Source organism: Thunnus thynnus, chromosome 18, assembly GCF_963924715.1.
Source record: "Thunnus thynnus chromosome 18, fThuThy2.1, whole genome shotgun sequence".
Taxonomy (NCBI): domain Eukaryota; kingdom Metazoa; phylum Chordata; class Actinopteri; order Scombriformes; family Scombridae; genus Thunnus; species Thunnus thynnus.
The window spans coordinates 22,255,045-22,267,234 of record NC_089534.1 but is presented as its reverse complement, the minus strand read 5'-3'; the positions used below and the strand labels follow the sequence as shown (position 1 = coordinate 22,267,234).

Here is a 12,190-nt window from a genome sequence, read left to right as displayed (position 1 = left end):
TGGTATTATTTTGGTATTTAATGTTGGTTGTTTTTGCAAGCTTTGATGAATAAACTATTTATAACTGTCATTGGAAACACATGAATACATTTTCAGAACTTGCTGTCCATGTGTTTGTTGTTTGAGTTATTTTATCTAATCTGTAAATAAGTTGGATGGCATTTTACATTAAAAATGACCAACTTTGTTACATAGTATATACTACTTATGTACTTTTTCCAAGACTGTTTTCTATTGGATTTTGTGGAGGTTTTAAAAGTTGCAGTGGGTGTGTGTCTGTGTGTTTATGTGTTTATGTGTGCATTTACCTCACAAGAGGTTCCAGCATATCCAGGAGGACAAGAGCAAATTTCCACAGCTGATGCCGTCCTCTCACCTCTGTCAGAGGGATTAGCTACCTGCATTGAGAACAAGTGAAGTCTACATACACACACACACACACACACACACACACACACACAAAGAAGGCATAAACATGTAGTGCATTGGTAGAAGACATACATCTTCACACACTGTACATAAACAGGGCAGTTTAGCTGATTAGGTTTTTAGAACTTTAGATATCTGAATTGATTCTTTCAGGCAGCATCTTTATGTTTAGGTTATAAAAGATTAAAGTAAAGTTATTTACAGGCAATAAGAAAGGGCTGCTTGAGAGGCAACTGCGAGTAAGTTGTTCTTCTTTATAAAGGCTTATTCCAATGGTATCTCAAAACCGCCGAGAGTTGAAATTTGACGCCACTATTCGATACATATTTTAAGTTTTATAGCATAGTGTAAAGGCTGTGCAAAAATAATACTTACAGTATGGAAATTTGTTTATTGTATGTTTTGCTGTGAGTGGTGAGCTATCTTAGCAACAGCAACCACAACACTGCTGGTTCAAATCTGAGACCTTTGTTGCATCTCTTTCTCCCTAATTTCCTATCATCTCTCCACTATCGCTATAAAATAAAGGCATTAGGCAGTGTATGTTATCATCCACTAATACCTAACAGGTTATGTGTGATAGTGTATTTTACTGCATGAAGTGTACTGTATGTGTGCATGTTTCTGTTCACACCTGTACACAGCGCTGGGTTCTGTGCTATAAGAGGCCCGGACCATCACTTTGGTCACATTGGCCAACACAGACAGAAAATCCCTGCGACTGATTGGCTGTGCTGTCTCTGACACCAGGAAGTTCTCTGGAAGGAGAGCAATGTGATTGGTGCTCGGTGAGGGCGGGTACACTGGCTGGCCGAACCGTCTGTCAATAATCTTGATCCCGCCACCCTGGCAGAGAGAGAGGAAACAAACTTTTTAAGCTCTTTCTATTTTACATGTTGCACTTTTAATTCCATTAATCCACAAAGTTGTTGTTCTCTAAAAGTATGCCTATTTCATGAAAATACGATCATATCCTACTGATTTTGGAACTAAAGAGAGTCAGAGTGAATGATGTGTCATTAGGTAATGAGCTGCAGTTTCTATTGACATTTTGAATGGACTGAATGCAAAGTGAATTGAGCCCAGCCCTCGTATCTGACTATCTCTTGTTGAGAACAGATCAATGGCATGTAGCGGCTAACGCAGAGTGACAACTACTGATGGACGGGGAGAGAGGGAGGGAGAGAGAGAGCTTACTGTGCCAAGAAACCATTAAATAAAAACTAATTGAAAGAGAGGAGATGGAGGATGGGATAGGGAGACAGAAAGCAGAGATACAGACGGAAAGAAAGAAAGGCAGAGACACCTCGGAGGTAACAGTTTTCATTAAGTCTCTGAAAGAAAGGCTTTTACTGTCTATCTTTTATTGTCTCTCACTTCTATTCATCATGCCTAAAAACATTAAAAGGATGAGGCTGGCAGGTTTATATATTTCTTATTGTCAACAAAACCCATGGAAAGACCAAACCCAAAAAAGATATGCTAGTGCGTCTCTCAATACTCTCCAACTGCCATACTCCTCTGTGGCACTCAACCACATGCCCATTGGTTCCTACAGAGGAATTATATCTTTAAAAACGGGTCACATAAATTCACTTTTTAAAAAAGGCCCAGTAATTTCCTAAAACAGCTGGGCACTGTAGTTTTTAAGAAACATCTTTTCAACAGGAGTAAATAGTGCATTTATAGGGACTATTTTCAGCTGTGGATTCACACACGTTTGTTGTGATAGTGAGCACCAATAGCAGTAGGAAGGTGCATGTGGGATTGACTTAAAATAAACTACAGTTCCCACAGTCATCATAATGAAGAGACATGTCACAAAGTAAAAAGGGCGTGGCTCATGGATGTGTTCAATAGTTTTTTATTCTGTTTGTATTATTTGTTTGTCTTTTTACATTGAAGGAATAAGCTACAGTATATCAGAACTACTTGTTAATAGGAGTAGTTTATTGTCGGTTTAGTCTTTTCCTGGGATTTGTTCAATTAGAGAAAATATAGAATATTGCCAGTCTTGTTCTTTAAGTCTAATATTGGTTCTTAACATTACAAAGACTAAAACCTGGAGTGGAGTGAGATCATTTTGTTTTCCATTTCTTTTTTTCGATGTTTCATGAAATAATATCTTTTGTTCTGCGAACTGCACAACTCAAAATACACTGATTTACTTCCGTATGAAGTCAGTTGTTCTGATGTTAATGTTGTGAAATAAATGAGAAACTCAAGTTGCACATTGCTGCAGTGCAGTAAATTGGGCGTTATTGTTGTCATGAAAGTCTTGGTATGTACTTTTTTTTTTTTTTTTTTTACAACTGTGCTGATGGAGGCTAATAAATTGAGACAAAGACAAGGAAATCAACAAAGCCATACAGACAAGCAAAGACAGAGAGATTATTGTCTATTCATATTCACAATAGTAACATTCGAGGCACAAGCTTCTTCCTGTGCTTCACAGAAACCGTGGAACAAGCAATATCACAACTCGATGCAGATATGCAGAGTAAACAGTGGAGGGAAAAAAAAAGGAAACAAAAAGAGACAAAGGCTGAAAGAGAGACAGTGAAGAGGGAGAACGCCAGTTGACAGTGTGTAGGTGGTTCATTATTGTCATCATTTGGAGAGGCTTTTTGTTGACAACAAGACCGACACTTGTCCTCCTCTCCTCCTCCTCCCAACTCCTCCCAGTCTGTCGCTCTCACTGACACGTCTTTAAATAACACAGGCTGATTGGTCTGTGACTACCCATCTCTCAGTTTTCTTTCTTTCTTTCTTTCTTTCTTTCTTTCTTTCTTTCTCTTTCTTTCTTTCTTTCTTACTTCCTTATCTATTTCCTTCCTCCCTCACTTCCTTCCTTATATATTTCATTCATCCCTTCCTTTCTTATTTATTTATTTGTTACATCCTTCCTTATTTCCTTCCTTCCCTCCTTCCTTCCTTCCTTCCTTCCTCACTTCCTCAATTTCTTCCTTATTTCCTCTTATCCTTCCTTATTTACTCCTCTCTTCCTTATTTATCTCCTCCCTTCCTCCCTTCCCTCTTCCATTCCTTTCTTATTTCCTTCCTTCTTTCCTCACTTTCTTATTTATTTCCTTCCTTACTTACTCCCTTTCTTACATCCTTCCTTGCTTCCTTCTTTTTCTTCATTCTTCCCTTCCTTACTCCTTCCCTCCTTCCCTCCCTCCATATTTATTTTCTGCCTTCCTTATTTCCTCCCTTCCTTCCTAATGTATTCTCTCCTCACTACCTTACTTATTTCCCCATTTCTTTCATACCTTCCCTCTTCCTTACATCTTTATTTCCTTCGCTATTTCCTTACTTCTTTTCTCATTTTTGTCCTCCCTGCATCCTTATTCATTTTCTTCCTTCCTCCACTCTTTCCTTCCACCCCATTTTCTCTTCCTTCCTTGTTCGTTGTCTTCCTTTATTTTTTCCATTCTTTCGTCCCTCCCTTCCTTCCTAATTTCCTTCCTTACTTCCTCCCACATTTCCTTTCTAACATCCTCCCTTATGTCCTTCCTTACCTCCTCAATCGATTGTTTCCTTCCTTCCTCACTTCCTTCCTTATGTCCTTGTATCCTCACTTCCTTCTTTATGTCCTTCCATCCTCTCTTCCTTATTTCCTTCCTTCCTCCTTCCTCCCTTACTTCCTCAATTCTGTGAATTCTTCCTTAATTCCTTATTTATTTATTTCCTTTGTTCCTCCCTTCACTCATTCCTTATTTCCTCCCTTACTTCCTCACCTCCTCCCTTACTTCTTCATTTCCTCCCTTCCTTTATTTTATTTTCTCCCTTATTACCTCATTTTGCCCTCTTTCTTCCTTCCTCCCCTTTTCTTTCTGTACAAAATATGTGCATTTTTATCATTGCATTCACCAAAAAATATTTTTGCTGCTCATTAGAGATACAGTATTTGAAAATCTTTCCAACTATTAATTAAAATGTCCTCTTCTTTAACACATCATTGGTAGAAAGTTGTGTGTGCAAAATAACGATCACTTCTGCAGCTCTGGCACACTGAACAAACACACATAAACAAACACACAAAGAATGTTGTTTAGAGATATAGGAGATATAAACAGTTAACTAATAGTGTTGCTGCTTTGCTTATTGCTGCCATACATCATATCACAACTAGCTCATTATAAAGACATAGTGAGACAGAAGGGAGGAGAGACTCTATCTGCATTTTTTATTACTACGTTCAGCAGTTCTCTGCCAGCTGTAGCTGTGTGTGTGTGTGGGTGTGTGTCTGTTTTAAACAGCTTTTATTGCTACTTCATTTAACGGTCTTCACTGGTGCAAAAGTCAATGGCTTGTGGGAAAAGGTAAATATTGCTGCAGACACAAATACATAGACACAAATAATCACACACGTGTTTATGTTGGTTTCCTCCGGGTATGATCATTTCCTCCCACACCAAAAACAATTTACGTGTTAACTGTTAGGAAGACTCCAGTCAAAGTTCTTGACCAAGTTGCTGGCTTCATTTCAGGGCTTAATACAGTGCGACACTTGCCCTTAAAAAGTCAAAACATATTACACACATAATATCTATAATACATGGTACATACAGATACAGTTAGACATTTTAAACAACACTCCATGAGTTGTTATTAATTTTGTATTTCGACTCTCTTTCATTATTTATGTGTGCTTGAAAACTTACTTCTATGATGAGGTCAGGTTCTGAAGTAACCCTGATGGCCCTTTGTTCTCGTTGGTCTGTAGAATAAGACACAGTGTAGACCACACTCCCTCCATAGGCTGAAAGCTGAAGAAAGACAGTAACAGAGGTAAAGAGATTAGTATATTTATGCTGTTTGAGACCGTTTGACTTTTTTTGACCTCACTTTAAAGTAGAGTGCGTCTGTATTTGTTACACTCCACATCAACAGCAGATACAGGAAGAAGGTAAGTCTAAGCAAAGTGAACCAAAACTAAAAGGAATGGTCACATTACATTTCCATTCAACCAAATTTCTCCACACTCAGCCCTGGAAAAAGGACTTAATGTCACCTTTCTGATGCTGGAAGTAAATGATTATTGATCAGAATAGAATAGTAACTTCAAACCCAGTGCAATAGTGTTTCTATTGGCCAACCAAGCACAATCACTTGAACAAAGGCGAACTCTGACCTGTGAATCTGCTGGACCTGGCTGGAGATCATACAGGAATAGGAAATATTCAAATTTGTCCATTGTGTGGGCTTCAGTAGAAGTATATGGCAAACAGAGTGAATATTCACAGGACAAGAGTGTAATGTGACCTTAATAATTACACAAAGTACTGTATTTAAAATATTTTTAAATCACTGATACAGTACTACTGTAGCAATGCCACTACTACCTCAACCTCAAAACACCAAAACCACTATGACTACTGATACTGCAAATGATAGTGTTTTTCAGTAAAAATGATTTTATAAATATAAAATAGTAAAGAGAAGAAGAGTATGCTACAATCTTTGTTTTCTTGTGTTGTTTCAGTGCAGTGTTTCTGTTGAGTCCACAGAACGAGTTTTAGATGGGGAAAACGCTGCGTCGGCATGATCCTGGATTTATTATTCCGCTCCAACCTGAACAGTAATGGGTGGGAGAGCGACATAATAATGCCACCATAAAAACAGAGAGAGGGGAACATTGAGGAAGAGGAGAGATGAAGAAATAGAGCTTGAGACAGAGAGATAGAGAGAGAGGGAGTAAGAGGTGGGTTTAATGCCTCTATAAACCTCTTCCATTCTACATCATTACTCTCAGTTCTTAAATCGGGAGGAGGAATCACCCATTTCACAGCTGACTGAAAACACACTCACACACATATACACACCAGCAGCCATGGAGGTGTACTTGGGTGGACATTTTATTGACTAACACTTATTCTCTATCTAACCCCATTTGCTCATTTGGACTTCAAAAGACAGTAAAATCATAGTTTAAACCCACACTGCACTGCATACACGTATCAGACACTCGACCTCCCTTGCCATTAGCTAATATGCACTTCAGTATGGACTGTGCATTCACAATCGGGCCTCTTACATACAGTAGGAAAAACTCCATGAGGTGTTTTTTTTTCTGTTTGCACAGATGGCATCACTGCAATAGAATAGCAGCATGATGAAAGCAAAGGACACCACAGAAGAAGATATAAATTGACAAAGGACTTGAGCAATGAGGTACTGTTTATATTATTTGGTTCAACATAATGTACACCTTAGGCTACTATATAAATTTTAGAAATATGTATTTGTATTAAAATAAATATATTATAGGTATGCATAAATGTATACTTATTAAAAGTCTCCTGCTTAAACATGCATTCATTGATTTTTTTGGTCACTTTCTGGCCACAACACAACAAGCTGTACACTCAACATAAGATCACCTTATACAGTTGATATAGTAAATGTGTAAGCAAAAAGTTGCAACATTAACGTTTATTACTAAAGCTAAAGCTAAACAGTCAAGTAGCGGGCCTTGAAACCAAAACTGAGATGAAAACACTAAGATGCTCTGTAGAGCTGATGATAATTCAATGTGGTTTTTGTCCTGAGAATGACCCCTTTCACATTATACATAATAATTTATCTCATTAATATAAAAATGTTCATTGGTGAAGCATTAAAGACAGCTTATTTGAAAATACTGTACTTTCCAGAAGCATTGGTTCCCAACCTTTTTGATTTGTGACATGTTAAAATAAACAAGGTCTAAATGAGCTATGAGAAGTTTTACCAAAACAGGGTTTCCCTTCCTACTTTAAATGTTTTTAACATTTTCTGTAGAGCTGAGGAGGTAATTGCCCTCTATGTTTTCTTCTTTCATATGTACAAAAATTCTAATGACTCCTCATGACTTGTCCTGAGATACCTACACCACCACCTCCCAATCTGCAAAGATAAAATCTTGTCTATCTTGTATTTACTCTTGTGTTTGGCAAGTGCTGGGTGACATATTTATTGAGAAGAATAAGAAAAAGCTTCTTCTGTGTGTTCTCAGGAACACTTTTGCGCTGATGGCACTTGTACTTCTTTGTGGATGATGCCACCTGAATATGACAATTTACTTCCTTTGAAATTATTGACATTTCTCAGAAAACTCATTTCTCTGACGCCATCCATTCAACCCATACAACAATCAGAGCTTTTGTCATGGCAACCTAACGACCCGTCTCTATCCTGGGGGAGAGGAAATAAAAGAAAGAAAACACAGGAAAGAGAAAAGACCAACAGAATAGAACAGCGGGAGAGGGAAATTATGGGGATTGGAAACGAAGGAACAATAAACACTCTGAGACACAGACACACACACACAGCTACAAGAGACATCAGTCGGATCCCCTTGAGAGCTCGATAAGCCTGTTATTAAGTCTATTAGTGACCAGAATAAGAAGAACAAGACATAATCCTCCCTGTTAAAACCCTTATCAAGAATCTGACACAACTGTCATTAAAGTGAACCTTTTGTCACCACCATGAGTGTTTGTTTTCCTGACAAAATATGTCAGTTTATACAGGTCTTTGGTGTAAACGCAGTAAAATAATCTCATACCACCAGCACGACTATTAAGTGAAGAAATAGAACATGTTAGACAAAATGATTAGTTAATATAGACATTCTCTGCGGTACAGCTTCTGTTGTGGTCACAGGGGGTATTTTGCATGCTGCAATGCAAATTCATGACTTCAACTATCTTCTTTATCTAAAATATGAAGTAAAACTTGTCAAATACAGATGACAGTTTCAGTGACCTACATGTTAACATTTTCTTTGCTACTGTTTAGAAATTAGAGTGGAAGGAAAGTGGACACACAGAGTAGTGAGGAGGAGAAAAGGAGAAAATTCTAACTAAAAAAAGGAAGAGGCGGACAGAACTAAGGAGAGAGAAACAAATGCAGAGGGACAGTAGGAGAAAGACACAAAACAAGGACAAAATAAGTGGGAGGAAAGGAACGAGGAGTGGATGGAGGAGACAAGAGTTATGAGATTTAATTTGCCGCCTTTGCTAAGGAGTGGGTTTGGTGTGGAGCAAGAAGAGGTGTGAAAATGAGTCACTATCGACCTCAGTCCTCCTCCAGGGTTCCAACCAGAGCCCTGATGTACAATATATGACTTTTCCATAACTGTGAATAACAAAGTCAGAGTATTTTGATGACCTACAAGTTTTAGTCTGTCCTGATTTCAATACTGTTGTTATTCTAGAAAGGTCAGATTTCTGCTACAGTTGAACTTTCTGGGGAGAACAAACTGTGAAAACAACCAACTCATAGAAATGTGTGAAACAAGCTGAAAAATACCTTCTGGCATACTCCTGTCAGGTGACCCTTTTTAAAAATTCCCAATGTTTTGCAATATCCAGAATTGATAAAAATGTGGCACTTCCACAAACGTGATGCAGAAAGATATCAAGAGAGCAAACAAATTAAACAACACAAGAAAGAAAAAGAAGAGCAGAAGAGAGTCCACAGTCACGCTAGCAGCTCTATGAGGCCGTACTTATGCACAGTGCTGCTTTGAGCTAACGTCAGCATGCTAACATCGCAATGTCAATGCTAATATGCTGATGTGTAGCAGGTATAATTGTTTTCCATGTTCACCATCTTAGCTTTGCGTGTTGGCATGTTAACATTTGCTAATTAGCATGAAATACAAATTTGAATTTTGACCTGATGATGGCGCTAGATGAAACGTTAAGGGATCACTACAGTTATTACAAGTCATACTGAGGACAGCATAAATGTCTGAACCAAATGTGACTGCAATCCAGCCAATAATTATTCAGAAATTTCATCTAAAATAAATGAAAGGTTAAAAAAGTCACCAAAGTAATTAAAATTTTTCATCTGGAAACCACTAATATCTGTACATAACTGTGTGTCATTTCATCTAAACAATGTTGAGATATTTCAATGGATGAGTGAAAACTTTGACCTGCTGGTGATGCTAGAAGGTAAGTCATTCGGATGCATGAATTATTGTACTAAATGCGACGGAAATTCATCCAATAGTGTAGTTAAGTTAGTAAGTGTGAAAATGACAGCCTTGTTCTTCCATAATACACATGAAAGAAACCAAACATGCTGAAAATATTCTAAGACAAAAACAATTTCCATCACAAAATACAGTGGGTTTTTTTTTGTTTTTTTTATATTATTCCATTTACAGTTGTTTCAATTTAACTAACAATATAACTGCAGAAATTATAATGAAATTTAAAACACTTTCCCCCATTGCATACAACTCTCTAAACATAAAACTGAATTTAATGGATATATTCTCAGCCCATTGTTATTAAGCAGCAAAAACAGAAACAATTCGGCACTATTTTTTTCCTGATCATACTGTACAGTGAGGAGAATCTGAACTATGTTGATTTTAGAGGTAAGAAACAACCTCCAACTATGTGGGCATAGAAGAAAAGTACAATAACTACTAATGAAACAAATTACTGCCTGTAGTTAGTAATGGCATTACTTTGGAAGTGAGCAATTAGAATATGACTTGCTTTAGTGCGTACAGCATGCTAGTTTCTTCAGAGAGATATGTTTTTTTCATACGCCTGTTTGCTGTCAATTTTGGGAGTACAAAAGCAGCCAGTGGCAACCAACGCTCTCTTCAGGAGATTGGGAGGGGCAGGGGGACAAAGGAAATCATCCTTCAGGAAATCAAAACCAGATTGTCACAAAAGCTTCAGAAAACAAACTCCCCTAAAATAACACACCAATGCAGGCTTGCAGGCATGTACAAGAACACACACAAATACACAGAGAAACAAAGACACACACACACAGAAACATAGAACTAGAAACACACACACACACACACCTGGGTTGTCTTTCTGACGCCTGTGGTTGTTTGCAATTGGTATCGGGAGTTTTCACTCTGTTTATCTACCGGTTTCACACACACACAGGCACAGATGCACACATAGACTATTGTTGTTTCTAGCAGTAGGGTTAGATTGGCTCCAGATGGACCAATAGACAGTGGAATGTTGAATAATACAACTGAACTGACCCTCTGTGTGAGTGATATATGTTGTGAAAAAGAAAAAAGTAAAAGCACTGGGGGCATGTCCAAGCGCTGTCTCGTTTAATTCCATATCGTCAGAGGTGGCATCTGTGCAGATGGGCTTTTTCTTGCATCACGCCTGTTGTTGGGAGATAGGTGAAGGATCCTCGAGGCAAATTGGGCATTGTGCATTCAAACATTCTCCTGGTGTAGAGGGACACTGTGTCCACGAGTATGCCTGAGACTGACGGCATCAAGGATCGCTCTTGGAACGTGCTCTTGAGATGAATGCAGCACTGGGCAACCAACCCGGTAGCAGAGATGTTCCCAGGATGGTGTTTGTGGTTATTTTTTTCCAGTGGTTGGTGATACACTGACTTGGTGCTCCTCTGCAGCTTCCTGTGACTGGAGGACTGTTTTTGAAGATGAGGGGCAGTGCCATTTACACAATGTAGAGGTAGAGGGCAACTCGTGGTCTGGGGCTCCTGTCTCTGGTTGCAGTGTGTTGGGTTAGGGGTCGCTCTGGGGGTATGAACCCTGAGTGGGTGCTGGCGGATAGGAATGAGGCGCATGAGGTGGGCTGTCAGCTGATCAGTTGGGGTGCTCTGCATGTGATTTGCCTTCAGATGAAGTTTGGGGTTACAGGCGGTCACTTGATGTGGTCTTTTCACTTTGCTGACTCAAGAAGAAGGGGGTGGCAAGGGGCGGGGGGCTGATGCTGTTCTTAATTAGGGCCATAGACACACACATTTGCATGGAAACATACACACCATTATGCACACACACTCATTTTCGCTAATGTACTTATGGTGAGGTTTGGGTAAGATTTATTTGATTAAGATTAGGTAAAACAATTTGGGTTTCAGTTAAGGTCTGCAATTCTTGTATATATGCTTTAAATCACGGACCTTACAATCCATACAATTTTTATGGCAAACATTCATTTTGTACATGCTGCAGTAAGCACACTAGAGTAACTTGAACGTATCTGATGGATAATTAATTTAATCATAACAAAACTTCCTGGTCGGACTCTTTTGTCTTAAAGAAAGCACTTTAATTCTGGGCCCAGGAAGCAGTTGTACACACATGCTGAATGCAGTAACAGAATGCTGATACACAATGTTTTATATACAAAAACTGCTTAAAGATAAATATCTGACATCTTTCTCTTATATCCTGACACTGAGAACAAAAAGGTCATGAACTGACATCAACAGCTCCCAGAGTTATCTTCTGACTGGAACCAGTCATTCCATAAACATATAAGATACATAGAATATAACAAGGTCCTTTCTAATCTTTACGACTGGTTAATCAGGCATATTTAAGTGGGGTAGCAATGTATCTTAAAGTTTAAGTCATCTTGACCTTACAGTGACTGAACATTTCAATACACATTATCAGTAAATTTCAACAACCGTATCTGTGCCACATGAAAAACAGAAGAAGGAAGCAGCATTGTTGAATTTTCAGGTGATTATGTGAAGGACTATGACATGATAATTATGACTGCTTGAGCCAGAGGAGTGTAGGTCAGATGTACTGTAACTCAGTATGCACATCTCATCCGGTAAGATGACTAAGAGCAGCTCACTCATTTGCTTCCTGCCTCTTAGAGCCAATCCATTATTGTTCTGCACTCCCACGGCTCGCTGACTCTTGAAAGTCAACTCCAGCCACTTGCTGTGTATCAGACCTGAAGCAACAAGCAACGGCAGGATGATGATATATCCAATAAGCTCAGTG

At 38.6% G+C, this 12,190-nt stretch overlaps 1 protein-coding gene across 7 annotated transcripts in view; it reads right to left on the bottom strand.

Annotated features, from left to right (window-relative positions):
- lama2 (laminin, alpha 2) overlaps positions 1 to 12,190 on the bottom strand; it is a 206,463-nt gene that overhangs the window by 110,730 nt on the left and 83,543 nt on the right. For all 7 annotated transcript variants that reach the window (XM_067573019.1, XM_067573021.1, XM_067573020.1 and 4 more), the window contains exons 15-17: positions 5,097 to 5,201; positions 1,064 to 1,275; positions 309 to 420 (exon numbers count right to left, since the gene is read on the bottom strand). In XM_067573019.1, coding sequence (XP_067429120.1) covers positions 309 to 420; positions 1,064 to 1,275; positions 5,097 to 5,201 — 429 coding nt within the window. The remainder of the gene's footprint in view (positions 1 to 308; positions 421 to 1,063; positions 1,276 to 5,096; positions 5,202 to 12,190) is intronic.